The sequence below is a fragment of the Pleurodeles waltl genome, chromosome 2_2, assembly GCF_031143425.1.
Source record: "Pleurodeles waltl isolate 20211129_DDA chromosome 2_2, aPleWal1.hap1.20221129, whole genome shotgun sequence".
Taxonomy (NCBI): domain Eukaryota; kingdom Metazoa; phylum Chordata; class Amphibia; order Caudata; family Salamandridae; genus Pleurodeles; species Pleurodeles waltl.
This window is the reverse complement of record NC_090439.1, coordinates 529,744,943-529,764,664: the sequence shown is the minus strand read 5'-3', so window position 1 is coordinate 529,764,664 and position 19,722 is coordinate 529,744,943. Positions and strand designations below refer to the sequence as shown.

Sequence of the window (19,722 nt, the reverse complement as noted above, 5' to 3'; positions counted from 1 at the left end):
CTATTGTGCAAGCTTGAAATTAAAAAGCATTTGCTGTTTACCCAATAGAAATGAAAGTTTGAGAAGGGCGCCTCTGCATTTTCCAAAGCTTTAGTTGATGAAACTATTAGGCCTTTTTGACAGGGAATCCTCTGAGGTCTACAGAGAACTTGGATGCTTATTGTACAAGCTAACAGTGCACATTAAGGCAGACAGCCTACTTTTCAAGAAAATAATCTTGTATCAAGCGCGAGTAGAAGCTGCGATTATGTAAATTTGAGAATCCGGTCAAATTGCAAGATGTTGTGGGTGTATTTTGAAATATTGAATTTGACAAAGGAGCAGGTCCTGAGATGTGGTAGCAAAAGACTGAATTTGACAGAAGGTCTGATCCTAAGATGAGGCTGCATTCAAAAGAATCTAGTTAGGCAGTGGTAAGTTACATTCATGTGGGAGGTTTTCATTTGCAAAACAGAGTATTTATTGTTGTCTTTGTTCATACACAGTTAGGTGAGGTCAAAGAAAAAGAGGCAAGAAAGTATACCCCGGACACCAAAAAAAGGTTTAAATGGACTTCACTTATTCATAGTACTTTATCACTACATACTTGGTGTTAAATCTCTTTCCTCAATTAGAAAATAGTGCAGTTTGGTAGCCGCTGCACTGCACACTACTATGGTGCCCTTAATATTGTCTGGCACTGGGTATGTGTCTGTCACTGGGTATGTGCGTTGCCTAATTTGGAGCACAGAACATTTAATCTGGATGCCCCAGCATGCTTCTCAATTACTTATTTGATGCTATTTTGCATTACTTGATACACTGTTTTTGGCATAGATTTAGATTTTTGCCCAGTGGTTCTTGACAAGTATCTAGATTGATTTAATTTCTTTAGGACTTGTTTTCTTTCTGAGTTATTGTGGTACAGCGTAAAGGATTGTTGACGGCACCCACTTCTTTCCCATCAACGGGACAATACATAGCAGGTCACAGAGCTACATTGGAAATCCAACATGCATGCACCCTACTGCAATCTTCTGTAAATAATAACCAACTAAAAATCATTCTGCACAATACATGATACAGTTTCTGCTGGATCCATTTAGGATGTTGTGAAAGGAAACTGATTCTCCTCAGTGCCGGATAGTTCTTAACTGTCCTTTCTACTTTCTTATGTTCCAGAACCTGTTTTGTAAAACGTGTATATTGATAGTGTATCTTCCTGTACACAGTTAATACTTGGTGCACTGCTCTTTCAGGTTATTGGCCATGTAGTGGTTCAAATTCCTTATTTATAAAGCAGTAAACAAACTTGACAAGCAGGTGCATAGTTCAAGGGAGGGGGTGTTTGGGGGTGGTGGGTGTTTAACCCCCCCTAATAATAAATGTGTTTTGTAGTATATAGTTGGGAACAAGTGCTTTCAGTCGGGTAATATGAAGTGTCTACGCATGTCACCTGCAATTTTTACATGCCACTGTAGCATATTGATGTTATGCACACTAGAAATCTTGTGGTTTTGGGCAGAGTCTGAACAGGAAGTATGCAATGTACAAGGAGGTGTTAGGGTTTGGTTAAAAGAAACTGTGATGTAATGAACACTTGGTGAGCGTATGCTGAAGAATTAAGTAATGTTTGACCACAGCTTCCCTTAGTAAGCTGGCTACATCAATGTGATATTCATGTATATTTAGATCCTAATGAAGATCCCCCTGTGTGTGTGTGTGTGAGGAAAGTTCCTTTTAATTATGTGAGTAGTGTGGTTCACTCCGTACAAGCGAGGAAAGATTTGGTCGGCCATATGGTACAGAGAAATGATGTGAGATGGGTGAAAGAATTTCCAGAAGTGTTTGACAAACAGATAGGGTGTCTAAAGGACTACTGTCATTTCATTAAATTGAAATCTGATGCCAAACCTAAATTAGCTAAAATCAGGAATGTACCTTTAATGGTGCGACAAGACATGAGGACGCAGTTGGACAGATTGGTTTGTGAAGGAATCATACAGGAGGTAGAGGCTACAGAATGGTTGTCCCCCGTGGTTAGGGCCTGGAAAGTAATGGGAATGCAAGGCTATGTGTGGATTTAAGGGAACTCAATAAGGTAGTGATTGTGGATCATTATCCTCTTCCTAACATCTGCAAATTATTGTCTTCTCTTGATGGAGCTAAATACTTTTTGTCTCTAGACCTAGCTTTTGCATATCAGGTTATCCTGCATCCGGACTGTCGGAACTTAACTGCTTTTGTGACGCCTTTTGGAACATTTACATTTCTGTGGATGCCATTTGGGTTGATTTCAGCAGCTGCGGTGTTCCAAAGGGTGATGGAACATGTTCTTAAAGGACTTGAAGGTGTTAAGGTCTACCAGGATGATATACTGGTCTTTAGGTCTGACGAGGTACAGCATGGTGATCGGTTGAGAAACGTTTTGTCACGTTTGCAAGGTGCTGGGTTGACGATGAAAGCTGAAAAGTGCAAGTTTGATGTTCGAGAAATTGAATACTTAGGTCACGTCGTCCGTGGTAAAGGGATCAAGCCTAAAGATGATTTGGTTAATAGGATCCGTAAACTTGAAGCTCCACAAAACAAGGAGGAAGTGATGAAATGTTTGGGAATGGTGGAGTTTTATAGCAGGTTTATTCCTAATTTGGCTCAAAAGACGTCTGGAATAAGGGAGTTGCTGCAGAAGGGAAAATAATTTAGCTGGACTAAAAATTGTGAAGAGTAATTTAATTTGTTAAAACAGTGTTTGTCCTCGGCTGCAAATCTAGGCAGTTTCGATACATCAGACGAATCTTGGATATTGACTAATACAAGTTCAAAAGGTTTAGGGGGCAGTACTTATGCAGAGAAAGAATGGTGTGGAGCGTACTATTTTGTTTGTGTCTTGTGCGTTGAAGGGGGCAGAGCGCAATTACTCGGTGATAGAGAAAGAGGCCCTAGCTGTAGATTGGTCAGTGCGCAAACTAAGAATTTCCGTGGGGAAAAGGGTTTCTTGTTAAAACTGATCATAAACTGCTTAAAGAAGTGTTCTGTAAGAAGGGTATAGATCTGGTTTCTCATTGTATACGGAGATGGGTAGTGGCACTGCAGGAGTTTGACTTTGATGTATCTTATATACCTGGTGTTGATAATATGTTGGCTGATTTGTTTGTCTAGAATGGTGAAAGTGGGAAACAGTGAAGGTATGTTGGAGGGAGATGTAGATATTTAAGGAGATGAAGAAGTCCGTGTGTGCAAGATTTCTGAAGGAATGGTTTCTGAAGTGTGGAGAGATGGATTAGGGAATGATGCTATTTTAAAGAGAGTGATGTTCCTGGTCATTAATGGATGGTGTGAGAAAAATAATTGTGAAGATGTTTTAAAGGGGTTTTGGCAAGTCAAGGATTAATTGTCAGATGTGGATGGCTTGCTTATGAGAGGCACAAAACTTGTTCCCCCAGTTAGTATAAGGGAAGCTTTGGTGAACCATGCTCATGTAAGTCACATTGGAATATCCAAAACCAAGGAGAGGGTGAGAGAAGGGTATTGGTGGCCGGCTTTGGATGTACAGATAGAGCATATGGTAAGAGAGTGTGGTGAATGCTCATCGTGTGATAAAGGGGTGAAGTGCAGAACACAACCTATGGTTTTGAGAGACCAAGCAGACAATCCTTGGTCGGATATTCCTATTGATATCTTAGGACCAGTAAGAATCAATTCATGTGATTGGTATGTTATAGTGTGTTTGGATATGTTTTCACATTGGCCTGAGATTAAGATTGTGAATTCTGTGGAGTCGAAAGTAATTATTGAAGTTCTGGAAGATCTATTTGAGAAGGAAGGTTTTCCAAATTCAATACTTTCAGACAATGGTGTACAATTCACTTTGAAGGAGGTGTAAGGGTTTCTGCGAGAGAGAGGAGTGAAACACAAGAAGGCAGCCCTTTATCACCCAGAAAGTAATGGTGTGGTTGAAAGATTTTTTAAGGTCTTAAAAGAAAGTGTGCAACAAGCCCTTTCCTCAGGGGGGGAATTGGGAGGTAGCTATAAGAAAGAAGGTTAGAGAGTATTGCTTTACTCCTCATTTGTCTACTGGTGTGGCTCCTTTCCTATTGTTTAGGGGAAGAAGGCCCCACACGGAGATCTTGCCACTGTGGGTATCTGAGAAACGAAGGATGGTAGACAATCAGATTGATGAGACTGGAAATTGGAGGGAGAAAGAGAGTGAGAAAATGTTGCGTAGAAAGGAGTTGTATGATGTGAGAAAAGCTGTAAAGGAGACTGTGATAGGTGTGGGTGAATGGGTTAAGGTGAAGTTGCCCAGGAAAAATGATGGTTCCAAATTCAGTCAACTTTATAAGGTGATTAAGGTGTTCAAGAATGCAGTAAAGTTAAGTGACCATAGGATATGGAATTTGAATAAAGTAGCTAGAGTAATGCCAGAATTGAATGAGGGTGGTGGTGTTGTTAGAACACTGTATCATGATCTGATACAGAACTGTAAACCTCCGAGAGAGGTGAGGAGGCCTCAGCGAGTGAATCTTTATGAAAGATTATGTGTGATAATCAGTGTAATGCGTGGCTTATGATTTCAATATGTTTTGCATTGTTGATGACTCCAATATGTAAGTTAGGTTAGGCTAAATGTTGTAAAACCTAAATGTGATGTTCTTTGGTTTGTTGTGTGTAATTGTAGTTTCTTAATAGAAAATGTGTACTTCTTTTGGGTGTAGTGAGGGAGGTGATGTGGTGTTTACCCACTAGTGTTCTATGTGGGGTTCTGGAACGTGTGGTAACCGCTCGAGCTAAGAGGAGAGACGGACCTCGGAGCGGTTGGAGATCGGCTCAGCGGCTGGGATTTTCTTGTTCCTGCTTACTCAAATAAAACATTGTAAACCAACCTACCTGGCCCTTTTCGGATATTACCACACCCCTCTTATGTCCTGCTTCTCATATGTGTTTTAACAAGATGTCCCAGTGTGATTGTTGGGAAATATGAAACTCAGACCCTTGTTAACCAAGCTACGCCCCTGCTGATCTCTGCATTAGCAAGACATAGAACACATAAATAATAAAACAGATAAAAATGTTTTAGATTACTGCATTGCAGCAAATTGTTGTCTTCATTAGTAAGATGGGGAAAAGAGCTCCAGACTTTACAGGCATGCAAGAAGAGAACTCTTCCCCTGCAGCGATATTTGTTTTGGGGAGGAGGGGGTGGCTGGCATTGTACACCTTCAGCACCTTTCCACATATTTTGGGCCCATAACATAGATGGAATTATGTCAGAAAAACAAGCCTTAAAAGTTGTTGCAGTTGTTAAGTGGTACCCCCGAAACTTTCGTGATTTATGTTCCCATAAAAATATATCCGTAATTACTGTTGCTGTGAACTTTGCAGTACCTGAAGTCTCTGGATTACGATTTTTTATGTCTAGAATAAAAAGTGTATTTCAGAAGTAAACATTGGACTCCATGTTAGCCCTAGCAATGGTGGCACAAAGGGGTTGTTAGAAAAGGCCAAATCTTATTTGGTAATCTGGACTAACTGCATGTTCATACAACCCAAATAACCTGTTTATAGGTAGATATTGTCTGGTGAAAAAACACTCCTAAAATCTTCACATTGTCGGTTGTGTTGATAATTCGTAATGTTTGTATATAGATATTTAGTGCCAGATGCATCAAAAAAAGTGCTTTGCGATTGCCTAATAGCAAATTTTGCTATTCGCTTTCAGGAAATCGCAAACTGCGATATATTACAGTGTGTTTAAAACTGTTAGCGATTCACAGTGGGTCGCAAATGGACGTGCCTCATCAATATTCATCATGAAAAAATAAAGCATTTTTTTTTTTAATGCTGCCCGTTTTCCTTAAGGGAAAACGGGCTGCATTACAAAAACAAAACTGAAAAGTTTTCTTTTCATCTTTTAAGAGTAGGCAGTGGTCTCTGAGACCAGTGCCTGCTCTTAAAAATGTTTGCACTCCCATTCGCAAAGGGAAGAGGTCCTTTGGGGACCCCTTCCTGTTTGCAAATTGGTTAACACCAACTTGAAGTTGGTGGTAACTATGACTGTTTGACGACTGCATTCCTTGTCACAAAACAATCATTCATGGCTCTGCGAGTCACTATTAGGAAGGGAACGCCCCTTGGCTCGCCCCTTCCTAATAGCCAGTCTCATTCCTTATTTTGTGAGCCAGTAACAGGTTACGATAGGGATGGTACATGGCAAAAAGCCTTTAACAGTCGCAAACGGCCAATGGGCTGTTTGCGACCTGTAAAAGAGATTCATACATCTGGCCCTTAAATCTTTTGAAATTTTTAAGCATGCCCTCAGATGTAATTTCGTTGTTTTCATTATTCTACCTTAACCAGGTGGGCACATAAGTTTAAATAAGTGCAAAATCGTTTCTAAGGTTCCACTAGGCTCTCCTTCCTCCAGAGGCAGTAATTACCTCTTTGAGGTGTGAAAAACCGTGGAAAAGAGTGACTGAAGGGAAGGGCTCCTCTATAGAAGATCCTCTGGCTTGAGTAAATACACAACACATCTGGACTCTGAGAAGTAGTTTATTGCTGTATAGCATAAAAAACAGGGAAAATCACAATTGTATGCGAGCTTTGTTCTTAAAAGGTATCCGATTTCTAATTTGTTGAGGCCTTGATCACATAAATAAGCCAGAATCTGTCATGTATTAGGTGTTTATTGAATCACCCATGGGAAAAGGGTTCCTGGGAAAATAAGCTGAACCGCATTAGCTTATGATCTGATTAGTATGTTTGTGAGACAGGAGTTTGGAGATCCTTTCTACCTCGGACCCGAAATTATGAAATACATTTTTAAATTGGGAAATTCATACTGGTTAGCATTATGTGTTTGATTTCATAGAAACCAACAAATGTGAGCTAAAATTCCTTATTTAGATGTGAGAGTTGTTTTTCTAGTATAAGGATATGCAAATTAATTGGTCAGGGATGAATCTGAAGAGTTAATGGGGTTTAAATCTCCACTTAACCACACACTTCTTAATTGTGTTACGAAGTAATGATTTTTATTGGTATTTGTTATCTTCTAACTATTTATATAATGCAGAGTAAGAATACTCTGAAACACAACGTGTGTAGTAGCTACGATTAGGGTGCGATTCTGTAGCTGGGCAAAACCCTGAGAATATAGGTTTTGTGCCAAGTCACGTGAGGCACAAAGTGAATAATTCAGTGTCTGAGTATAAACTGAAAAAATGGCAGATCTAAACATGTTTATAATGCATTTGACATGGACAAGAGATGGCTTTGTGGGTTTTTGGCATTTGTGCTCTATTTTTATTGTATATACTCGTAACATTCTGAGGTTTTCATGTTATCCAAATGAGCGGCAAAGCAGGGGGGTGGGTGTGTGTATGCAAGAGAATTTTAGTCTGGCATGAAGAATATGCTTCTGATGACTTTACATTTTAATCTTTAGAGCTGGTGTATGAATAATTAAGATTAAGGCAAGAGAAATTGTGCATAACAGAAAAACAGATTTACTTCAGTGTAAAGGAGTGGAAGAAAATATTAAGAACTGGTGATCAACTAAATTTTGAGGTATGTTTAATTTAATTTATCGCGTTAAGAATGTTCATTTGCCCACTATTATCATGAGTTCTGTAATTGACAATATTTAAGTAGTAAAAACCAGTACACTAACATTTATAACCTAGGGTATGAAGTAAAGATTTCCAGATATAACTAACCAAAAAATAAGACATAGGAAAATATATATTGGCTTCAAGAATAGCTTTATCTTGAACTGATACAAAGGTAGCATATTATTAGCATTTAATTTTATTGCCCTGTCTTACTATGTTTTAAAAGTAGCATTAAAATGAGACCATGCACGAGCCATGGTTTAATGGGTGTTTTGATTTATTTAAATTTTCAACCTTGGTAAAGGAGCGTGACTGATTCAAAAATAGTGTTGGCTATGGGTTGATATGGACTGGTATGAGTTAGTCGAGCCTATTTACTTATTTCACAAACGGGTTGTAAGGAATTAAAATTAACGGGATATTCAGTTAAAAATACTTTACTTGAAAGAAAGATCAATTGACGTTCTGGACTTATTTGAGTGCGTGGTCCCTCCTAATTGTATATATATATATATATATTTTTTTTTTTACAAATACAAAGCGTTGAATCTCAGAGGTAACTGACGCACTTTTAAGTCTGCTAAACAATTCTGGGCCATTTACTTACTGAATTGACCCAGGTTTTCTAAAGCAAATAAGTGCAGTTTAGCACAGAACCACTCTGCTCATCAACCATCCACTAAACCTCTAACTAATTTGCCAGTATTAGTGTGCGCCAGAACTGCGGGTGTTCTGGCTTTCCTTCTTACTCTCTTTCCATCCCCCCACCTCCAATTATCTTTTAAACTTTCTTACCCTGAAATCCAGCCCCTTCATATTTTTGACCTTAAAAGGGGAAAAACTGAGCAGAAAACGCAAATACATGATCCAGTACCTCCCAAACATTAGGAGATGGAGAATCCAGTGGAATTAAGAACATGGAGTACTTACGTGTATGGAAGAGAGACTCACCAGCAATTGTGACCACATAACAGAAAATGTGTTCTGTTAGAAGTGTTTTTTTTTTTTTTTTTTTTTTAAATACAGCATTCTAATTCCCTTGCCCTTTTCTTGACAAATTATCTAATACATAAATAAGAACAGAAAATAAAATGTGGGATCAAAGCCAATAAAAGGAACCCTTTTTCCTTAGACTCTGAGAGCAATGTGCATGATGTCCATTAAATGAATGGTGGCAGAAAATGCTGCAAGATATGTTGAATCCTTTCTTCAGATTAGGAAAGGTAAGCAACATGTCCACCCAGTGCACCACATATGTGATGCATATATACAATCATTCTAATTATAACATATATAGAACACATACAGACTGAATTGTTTCTTAGTCTTTTATATAATAGTTGCTGATTGCTTCCCAGTTTAGTAGTTCTGCGTTCTAATAACTTCAGAAACATGAATGTTTACATTCACCTAGCAGAACTTAATACTTAAGCTCTTCACTTTCAATGGGGGTGTTTTTTGAGAGCCATTAAACTAATGTTACCATATCAGGTTTGATCCTACTGATGGTTCTTCTTAAACACATGATCCGACAGATCTGTTATGCAAATATTCATGCCTGTTAGCAGCACAATGATTCTGTAGCAAACACAAAAGCACTACCTTAAGATGCAAAGCTATACTTTACAGTTAATATACAGATATCCCAGTGAAGTATCCAACCAGCAGGTGCTTTGGGGAAGTTGTACAGAGTTAATGTTGACAAATGTGAAAGGAGATAATTCAGACACAGATTACTCCGCCTCTCCGTAGAAACTGTATGCTGGCAAGGGAGGGCGCATTTGATGCCCCGGGGAGGAGATCACCTCCTGAGAATGCCTTGTTCACCTTCTGCAATGCAAGATCTAAATTACTCATATGGAATGTCCAGGGCCTGTGGGGAATATCTGAAACAGCAGAGTGTTGTCCTTCCAGTGAAGACATTGGGTGGGTATAGAGTGCCTACAGGAGACACAACTAACTGATAATGCAGAAAGTAAACTAAATAAAAAGTGGAGAAGGCAATGGTTTTCATCAACTACTCTGCATAGGTAAGAAGGGTGTCCATCAAGGTGGCTTGGAGTGTCCCCTTTAGAATGCTTTATTTGAAGCTGTAGGCGGTAGGCCTGGTTTGTAATGGGTACCAAAAGTACTTACACCTTATACCAGGTCCAGTTATCCCTTATTAGTGAAATGTAGTCAGTGTCTAGAAGCCAGGCTGTCTAGAGGTAGCTGTAGAGAGAACAGCCAAGGCTGAACTAGGAGACATGCAAACCTCCTTCAATTCCACTGTAGTCACACAGTACTTACACTTATGAAAGACAATACTCAGTGTTACAAAAAAATAAAGGTACTTTATTTTAGTGACACAAGGCCAAAAATACTTTGGAGACTATACTCCCTTAGGAGGTAAGTAAATTATACAATATATATACTAGTAACCAGAAACGGGTAAGTACACAGTCAGAAAATAGTGCAAACAGTGAAAATCACCATAGGCTAGAATGGGCGAAGGGGCAACACCAACCATATACTAAAATAGTGGAATGCGAAAGTCAGTTTCCCACCTAGGCAAGTGTAGTATGTAGAGGGGCAATGGGAGTGTAAGAAAACACCAAAGGTAAGTAAAATACCCCACCCCAGAGCCCAGGAAAGCAGGAGTAAAACACAGGGAGTTTATAAAAAAATACACTAGAAGTCGTGATAGAAGATAATGAAAGAACCAGAAGAGACTGCAAGACACCAGCGATGGATGCCTGGACCTGAAGACCTGTGGAAGAAGGTGACCAAGTCCAAGAAGCACTTAAGAGTCCAGGAAGAACAGGAGCCCCTGCTAACCCGTATGAAGGTGTAAAAGTGGAACCACTGGTGAGAAGTCAGTATTGCACCAAAGAAGACAGATGAGGGTTCCTGGTTGGTGCAGAAGATGTCTCATGGCGGATGGATGAATGCAGTCTGGTTTTAGTCCCTGTATTCCACCTACAACCCTTGGTAAATGCAAAGCTCGCGGTTAGCAGCAAATGGTGCTGCTCGGGACCAGGAGGGACCTGGTGGCCTCTACCCAGGAGGGGGAGACGGAGGGAGTTTCAGCAACTTGGCGAGCCCTCAGAAGACCAGGCAGCGTGCACAGGAGTCCCAAAGCCTGGGGACAAAGGAGATGCAAATGGAGGCCCATGCAGCACTACACAAAGGATTCCTACGCCGCCGGAGAACCACTCAGGAAGCTGTGCGTCGAAGGATGGAGTGATGGCGACCTAAGCTGTGCTGTACACAAAGAACTTCTTGGAAGGTCGCACACAAGCCTTAGCAAGTGCAAGTCATGCGATGCATGGGGGTACTGTCTTGCATGGGGAGGCAAGCTCTTACCTCCACCAAAGTTGGACAGTGGGACTGTCGGAGTCACTTTAGTCCACCACCCATGTTGCTGAATCCACACCTGTCGTCTGGAGAGGGGGGTCCAAGCCGCAGAGGTGCCTGCTGAAGCAGGGAAGTGACTCCGTCACTCCACGGGAGATTCCTTCAGTTCTTCTGGTGCAGGCTGAAGACAGACAGTCCTCGGAGGATGCAAGACCTGGAAACTGTTGCAGTTCCTGGCAAGAGCTGTAGTGACATGGTTGCACAAGTTGTCTTAGCTTCTTTGTTGCAGTTTTGTAGGGTTCCTGGGGCAGTCAGCGATTGATAGATCAATAGAAGATGAAGTAAAGTATGCAGAGGATTCCTGCTGCAATCCAAATCTGAAGAAAAACCCGGAGGAGAGATCCTAAATAGCCCTGAGAGGGGGATTGGTCACCTTAACTGGATAAGCATCTTTCAGGAGGGGTCTCTGACATAACCTGCTGGCACTGGCGACTCAAATGCTCCCAGAGTGCCCCACCACCGTGGACTCCAAGATGGAAAAGCCCAGTGACACTCTAAAGGAGCTCTGGGCACCACCCCTGGGGTGGTGATGGACAGGGAAGTGGTCACTCCCCTTTCCTTTGTCCAGTTTCACACCAGGAGAGGGACTGGGGGTCCCTGAACTGGTGTAGACTGGATTATGCAAGGAGGGCACCATCTGTACCCTCCAAAGCATTTCCTTAGGCTCTGGGAGGATACCCCTCCTATGCCTGTAACACCTATTTCCAAAGGGAGAGGGTAACACCCCTCTCTCAAAGGAAATATTGCTCTGCCTTCCTGGGATTGAGCTGCTCAAGCCCCAGGACGGCAGAAGCCAGTCTGTGAGGTGGAAGCAGCTGGGGCTGCAGTGAAAACATCAGAAGGCCGGTATGGCAGTACTGGGGGGCCATGGTGGAGCCCCCAGAGTGCATGGGATTGTGCAACCAATACTGGAATCAGTATTGGGGTACAATTCCCAGTTGTTCGATACCTAACTTGGCCATATTGGGAGTTTCCATTGTGAAACTACTTAAATGTATTGACCTATATGTAGTGCACACTTATAATGGCGTCCCCGCACTCACGAAGTCCTGGAAAATGGGCCTGGATGACGTGTGGGCACCTCTGCTAGTGTTGGAGTGCCCTCACACAGAGGCACTATGCTCCTAGCCTTCAGAGTCTGAAGGTTAAACATATAGATGACTAATAAGTGACCTGGTGCAGTGAAAATGACTGTGAAGTAGTGCATGCACTATTTCACACAGGCTGCAATGGCAGGCCTGAAGAAGTCTTGGTATGGTCTGCTTATGGGTGGCAAAAGAATGGTGCAGCCCATAAGAATTCCCTGGAACCCCAATGTCCTGGGTACCTATGTACCATATACTATGGACTTATAAGGGGGGGGGGTCCAGTGTGCCAATTTGGAATGAAATATGGGGTCGCGACAAAATTAGAGAGAGACAGAGAGAGAGAGAGGCATGAGCACTGGAGTTCCGATTAGCAGGACTCCAGTGACAATTTAGAAAAATGTGAAACACACTGACAAGCAGGCCATAAACCATAAGCACTGGGGTCCTGGCTAGCAGGATCCCAGTGACACAATAAAAAACACACTGACCTCAGGCAGAATTTGGGGGTAACATGACAAAAAGAGGGTACTTTCCTACAAAGGCAGACCCGAAGGGCCGGTGTGCCCTCATTTAGGGAAAGCTGGATGGTAGGTATCTTTGCCTTTTGAACATCTAAGCCCCCAGTGGCGACAATGAGGACTTCTATGAAAAGATGCAGGCCTTGTTAAATGACTACATAGACCTCCCTTTGAGTTAGCTGGAGATTTCAGTTTTGTGCTAGATTGGAGGTTGGACCAGCCCCTCTGCCCCTGCCAATGCTTCACAGGAAGCTTGGAATGGTGGAGGCCTTGTGCCACACAGTTAAGAACACTGGGTGTGAGAGATGTACCCAAGTACGTGTACTCCTGTCACTCCCTTATGTATGACACTTATAGCTGATTGGATTGAGTGCTAGGATCTGGGGAAATGCTCCCTGGGGTGTGGAAAGCTAGGTACCTGGCCAAATATCTACCAGACCATTCCCCCTACTATTGGAAATGCATCAGATAGGTACAGGGCATGGCACCTCTTACTGGACAGTGCAACCAGAGACCATGTCGGACTCTGCGATCAGGGAAAAACAAAGGGGAGCACTGTTAACCTATCGGACTAATAATTGGGGATCAACAGCCAGCAAGGAGACTATGTGGGAAGCACTGAAGGCAGTAATGAGGGGAGAATTAATGAGCAAGGTCTCTGACTTCAGACTGCATAGACATAAGGACACTGGAAGAGAAGGTGGTGAACCTACAGAAGTGAGAGGCTGATTCACAGGACATAAGGATGGGACTTGTGGATGCTAGGCGGGCCCTGGGGAAAGGCTTAGGGCAGGCTGGACCAGTTTACACTGCAGGAGTATTGTGAACGCCTCTATAGGGAAGGGAGTAAAGCCAGCAAATTACTGGCATGGATACTGAAGAGTGATATCAAAAGACCACCTGTTATGACTCTGAGATGCCCTGACAGAGGGATGACGACAAGGCAAGTGGCAGTCAATAGAATGCTACAAGACCACCTATAGAGACTTTATAGCAGGGCGACACAACCCATGTAATCACTCCATTGCTACCTACCTGGAGCAGATTAACTTGCCCAGGGTCCCACTGGCAATCAAAGAGGAACTTGAAGTGGAGATCACTCTGGAGAAGCAGAGAGAGGCCATAGGGATGATGTCTGGGGCGAACAGTGGGGGTGGGGGGCGATAGCTTCTTGGTGGACTTCAATCGAACCTTTTCTGTCCAGGTGACTGAAGGTGGCTGAAGGTCCTTGGGTCAGGCTGATGGGAAAGTTGCCCCCATGTTGCAAGAGGGGGCAATCTGCATGGAGCATAAGCCAGCCCTGATCATGATCAATGCTGGCATCAAAGTACTCTGTAAGCTCCTAGCTGTACAAATGTGTGCGGTGGAAGGGGCAGTGATCCATGAGGGCCAGTGCGGCTCCATACCACACTGAAGTGCAGCCGTGAACCTGCAAAGGTTGTCTCACGTACAGCACACTCGTGAAGTGCACCTCATCCTTGTTTGGCTTTGATAATTCATCCGTTTTTATTTTTTATTTAGTAACTCTGTCAATTAGTTGTAAGGCAATAATAAAATCCTCCTCAGCACTTACGGGGTTGTAAATCATAGCAACATTAATAAATGCTCTGCTACGAATGTGGAACATCTGTTATAGACCTATATTAACTACAACCGAACTAGGCTGCTTGTTTAGTTGTCAGATTTACCCACCTCCCGACATGGTCTTCTTGCTCTTTGATTAGTCTTAATTCATGTTTTTTCTCAATTATAATTGCTACCCCATCTGATACAGCTGCAGAGACATAGGAATGTCTGTTTTCCTGTACACAAGACTATCCTTTTAACAGCAGTTTGTATTTGTGAAGTTAGTTTCCTTTAGTAAAATTATTTCTGCTTTAGTCTGCTCATGGAGGCTCAAATCATATTACGTTTTCCCCCTGCCAAGAATCCATTTATGTTCATGGCTAATGTCACCTTATCGACTTGAGGCTATCCTACTATGTTTCTCCCTTTTCTTCCCTTAATTTAACAGGTGAACCAACGTTTATTTTTTCCCATATTTCGCACTCCTGCATTTTGAAACTCCTCCAAGATCTCCATATTCACTGCCTTCCTACCACCCCCACCTTTAGTGCGAACATGTCCATATTAAGAAGATTTTCTCTCAATTTATACAAGTGTAAGTCTCCTTTAGCTACTTCCAAGATGCCCACTATTCACAGGTTTGACCTCCTGGGACTACTGAAAATCTTTACTGCAGTTTAGCCATTTCTTTATTCACTTCTCAAGGTTCTTTCTAACAATTAAATCATTTGCTTGAAGATATAAATTCCAAGAGAAAAGTTAGCAACTTCAAGTTCCTTAGCTTTCAGGTTGTATTTGACTTGGGAAGCCTCCTTTTGTGGTTGCCTGGATCTATGCTGTTTCACATATTGTGGTACGTATCTGGTTATGATATTGGAGAAGTTTGCAGAGCCTTCCTTTGTAGCCGCTTGTCCTGGCTTTTTAATAGCGGGATGCTTTGAGGTAATCTATGCTTGTTTGAATCATGGAATGGATGGAGCTGACACTTTTGGAGAAGTAGGCAGGTCCATGTTTTCTCCATCAGATACAAAGGACAGAGTGTTTCAAACTATGCTCAGTATGGCCCATTAATTCGGAGTGGCATATTAGAGCTCCCGGAAACTCTTACAGTATATTTGCAAACACCATATCTAAGAACATTTACAATACATCCTCTGTTCTAAAGCCCTTCCAATAGATAGAATAAAGATACTCCATCCCGTCTTATTAGATCATGGTTTAGTATGTTTATTATGTTAAACAGGAGGTAATGAAACCCTCTAAAGAATTAAGCAGCAGGTAAATGTATTAATATTCTGAGACTGATTCCATCATCTGCTATCTAGATCAGATTAAGTCATAAGGAAAAAGAAATGGAAGTCGGGGAAATGCAGAAAAGAACACTCACTTTAAAATTGCCCAGGATCTGGTTGCATGCAAGCCACGTGGCAGAAGCATAAATATATTGGAGTAACTAAGAATGTTAATTAAGCATTGTAGGGTACAAATGAACTTGTGAACCAAATAAAGATACAACAATGAGTGATCAAGAGAAAAATGTTAGCTTAATCATGGCAGGAGGGAAGATTAATTCATCGGATACCAGACTGGGAAATGGGAGCTTTGTAGAAGGTAGCTGATGTCTTTCAAGCATTTTACTGTAAACTGTAGCAGGAGGCATTTAACCTTAAACCTGGAGAAATTCAGACTTTTCTGAAAATGTTGAAATGGAGTAAAATTGGAGAATATTGTTTTAAATAGACTATATAGAAAGAAGCGATAAAGGAAACCATAAATTTATTAGCAGCCGCAGATGCACAAGGCCAAAATGAATTATCTGGAGAGCTATGTTAATTAGTGTGGTAGGCACAGATACCCTCTTTACTTACGTTGATATATATAAAAGTGTGGGGGAGAGGCAGAAATTCTAGAATTCGTTAAACAAGGAAATGTGATCACCTTTCTAAAGCTTGGAAAAAAGCCTAAGTGCTGCTCATGCATGCCTGCAACTCTAGAAGTTAGTCAGCTTGATAGGAGACAATGTAAACATGAATCAGGCAGGAAGACTACAGGCCTTAAACATTCATTATCTCTTGGAGACCATCGACCTGACAGTGGGACTCCAACTCCCTCTGGCCATTTGGTTCTTAGATGCTGGAAGAGCATTTGACGCAGTAAACTTTAAATTTTTCTGAAGTTCTTAGACTATATGAACTTTCCTTTGGAGTTCACTAGGTTGATAAAGTCCTTGTACAAGGGATCAAGCACAGAACATGTACTTAATAGAGATGGGTTGTTGGGAATCCCAGTAGAAAAAGGCACCATGCACAGATGCCCACTGTTAACCTTCTTTGCTCTTTTTATTGACCCACCGTCTGGGTATAACAGCTTACATGGTTCGTACTGTGTAGTCCCGAAAGTGTGTGGGTCTGCAAAAATTAGATTATATGCCACAAATGTGGCTCTCACAGCTGGAAAAAGAGAATCTAACATTAGCATTTGAAATTTGTCGACAGATTTTCAAACATATTGGGATAGAAGAACAACAATATAAAGATTATTTGTATCTGAACAGATCTGCCTTCAGAATTTCACAATATGGCAACAACACAGGAGATTAAATATTTGGGAATGCAAGTTTCATCTTCGGTGAGTGACACATCTTCCTAATTATGGAATCTGTTACATAAAATAAGAACAAGGTTTGAAGCATGAAAACTTTTCTTCATGCCCGGTAACTGGGCACATTCACATTATTGAAATGGTAGCTCTACCCCAATGTTTATTTATGTTCTAAATCCAACCATGCCTCTAAAGCTATTTTTTGTTTTGTTTTATTAACAGGATGGTTTTATCATTTATCTGGGGCAATAAAAGATCTAGGGTAATGACAACAAAAACATTTGCTCCACTTGAGAAAGAAAGGTGGTCCCTGACCAATTTAAAACTCTAGTTCTTAGCATCCCTGTCCCACATAGTACTGCAAATTCTAAATGTATACACATCATGCAATCATGCACTTTAACCCCTTCGCTGCCAGGCCTTTTCCCCCTCCTGTGCCAGGCCTTTTTTTGCCTATTTGGAATAGTTTTCACTTAGGCCCTCATAACTTTTTGTCTACATAAGCTACCCATGCCAAATTTGCGTCCTTTTTTTCCAACATCCTAGGGATTCTAGAGGTACCCAGACTTTGTGGGTTGCCCTGAAGAAGGCCAAGAAATTACCCAAAATACAGTGAAAATTTCGTTTAAAAAAAATAAATGGGAAAAAAGGGCTGCAGAAGAAGGCTTGTGTTTTTTTCCCCTGAAAATGGCATCAACAAAGGGGTTGCGGTGCTAAAATCACCAGCTTCCCAGCTTTCAGGAACAGCAAGACTTGAATCAGAAAACCCAATTTTTCAACACAATTTTGACATTTTACTGGGACATATCCCATTTTTACGATTATTTTGTGCTTTCAGCCTCCTTCCAGTCAGTGACAGAAATGGGTGTGAAACCAATGCTGGATCCCAGGAACCTAAACATTTATGAAAAGTAGACAACATTCTGAATTCAGCAATGGGTAATTTGTGTAGATCCTACAAGGGTTTCCTGCAGTAGATAACAACTGAAATAAAAAAATATTGAAATTGAGGTGAAAAAAACAGCCATTTTCTCTGTTTTACTCTAACTTTTTCCTGCAATGTCAGATTTTTTAAAGCAATATACGGTCACGTCCGCTGGACTCTTCTGGTTGCGTGGATATTTAGGGCTTGTAGGTTCATCAAGAACCCTAGGTACCCAGAGCCAATAAATGAGCTGCACCTTGCAGTGGGTTTTCATTCTATACTGGGTATACAGCAATTCATTTGCTTAAATATAAAGAGTCAAAAATAGGTATCAAGAAAACCTTTGTATTTTTAAAATGGGCACAAGATAAGGTGTTGAGGAGCAGTGGTTATTTGCACATCTCTGAATTCTGGGGTGCCCATACTAGCATGTGAATTACAGGGCATTTCTCAAATAGACGTCTTTTTTACACACTGTCCTATATTTGGAAGGAAAACATTTAGAGAAAGACAAGGGGCAATAAAACTTGTTTTGCTATTCTATGTTCCCCCAAGTCTCCCGATAAAAATGGTACCTCACTTGTGTGGGTAGTCCTAATGCCCGCGACAGGAAATGCTCCAAAACACAATGTGTACACATCACATTTTCCTACAGAAAACAGAGGTGTTTTTTGCAAAGTGCCTAGCTGCAGATTTTGGCCTCCAGCTCAGCCGGCACCTAGGGAAACCTACCAAACCTGCACATTTTTTAAAACTAGACACCTAGGGGAATCCAAGATGGGGTGACTTGTGGGGCTCTCACCAGGTTCTATTACCCAGAATCCTTTGCAAACATCAAAATTTGGCCCAAAAAAACACTTTTTTCTCACATTTCGGTGACCGAAAGTTCTGGAATCTGAGAGGATACACAAATTTCCTTCCACCCAGTATTCCCCCATGTCTTCTGATAAGAATGGTACCTCACTTGTGTGGGTAGGCCCAGTGTCTGTGAAAGGAAATGCCCCAAAACTATCTGAACACATCAAAATTATCAAATACAAAACTACCTGTTTTTGCGGGGGGCACCTGCGTTCTTGGTCCTGGGCTCAGCAGCCATACAGGGAAACCTACCAAACCCAGACATTTCTGAAAACTAGACACCCGAGGGAGTCCAGGGAGGTGTGACTTGCGTGGATACCCCAGTGTTCCCAGAATCCTCAGCAAAACTCAAATTTAGCTAAAACATCAGATTTTTCCCACTTTTCTGTGTGGGATCACCGCACCGGGACAAATTTCCTACCACCCAACGTTCCCCTCAGTCTCCCGGTAAAAATTATACCTCATTTGTGTAGGTGGGCCAAGTGCCTGTGACAGGGAAGAGCCAAAAACATGTCAAAATTGAGGCGGAACCAAAGCGGGACCAAAAGGGCAGTTTAGAAAAAAAAATTTTAGGCTGACAAGTGGGGCAGAATTTCTATCAGTATAGATGAGACAATGCTGGGTGGTAGGAATTTTGTGGATTCCTGCAGATTTCGGTAGGTTCCATCACAAAAATGTGTGAAAAATGTGTGATTTCCAGCAAAGTTGGAGGTTTTCAGGGCATTGTGGGTAAGAAAGTGGTGCGGGTGCATGTGAAGCACACCACCCTGGACTCACCCAGATGTTTAGTTTTCAGATGTGTCTAGGTCTTGTGGATTTTTCTGCATGGCAGCATCCCAATGTCCAAAAAGTGCAGCCCTCACCATTCCAAGCGGGACGATTTTGAGAGTTAGCCAAGCTCTCATGGCCCAAATGTAAAACCAAAACCCCAAACAATCAAATGTCCACTTGCTTGCCATGTGATAAGATGTTTTAGTGTGCGGGGGAGAGCAGAAAGACTGTTACCCCCTTCAGTTGGGGTGGGGGCATAACCAGGCCCATACTGGTTGGTAGCAATTCCCTGGCATTTAGTAGACTTTCTGCCCCCCGGGGTGTGGATCAGGGGTAATTGCCCCATCTGCCCACTGGTGGGCAGCACAACTTTGGTCCCATTTATTTGGGGTGGGGGTATGGCCATACCC

General features: G+C 41.7%; 1 protein-coding gene across 5 annotated transcripts in view; it reads left to right on the top strand.

Moving 5' to 3' along the window:
• KCTD1 (potassium channel tetramerization domain containing 1) overlaps positions 1–19,722 on the top strand; it is a 322,274-nt gene that overhangs the window by 105,873 nt on the left and 196,679 nt on the right. The window contains exons 2-3 of one of the 5 annotated variants that reach the window (XM_069220058.1): positions 7,424–7,545; positions 16,653–16,785. The exons of 1 other annotated variant lie outside the window; for it this stretch is intronic. In XM_069220058.1, coding sequence (XP_069076159.1) covers positions 16,735–16,785 — 51 coding nt within the window. In that variant the 5' untranslated portion in view covers positions 7,424–7,545; positions 16,653–16,734. Of the gene's footprint in view, positions 1–7,423; positions 7,546–16,652; positions 16,786–19,722 lie in introns of those variants that run through there. 3 more of the 5 variants (XM_069220060.1, XM_069220059.1, XM_069220062.1) reach the window with 3 other exon arrangements.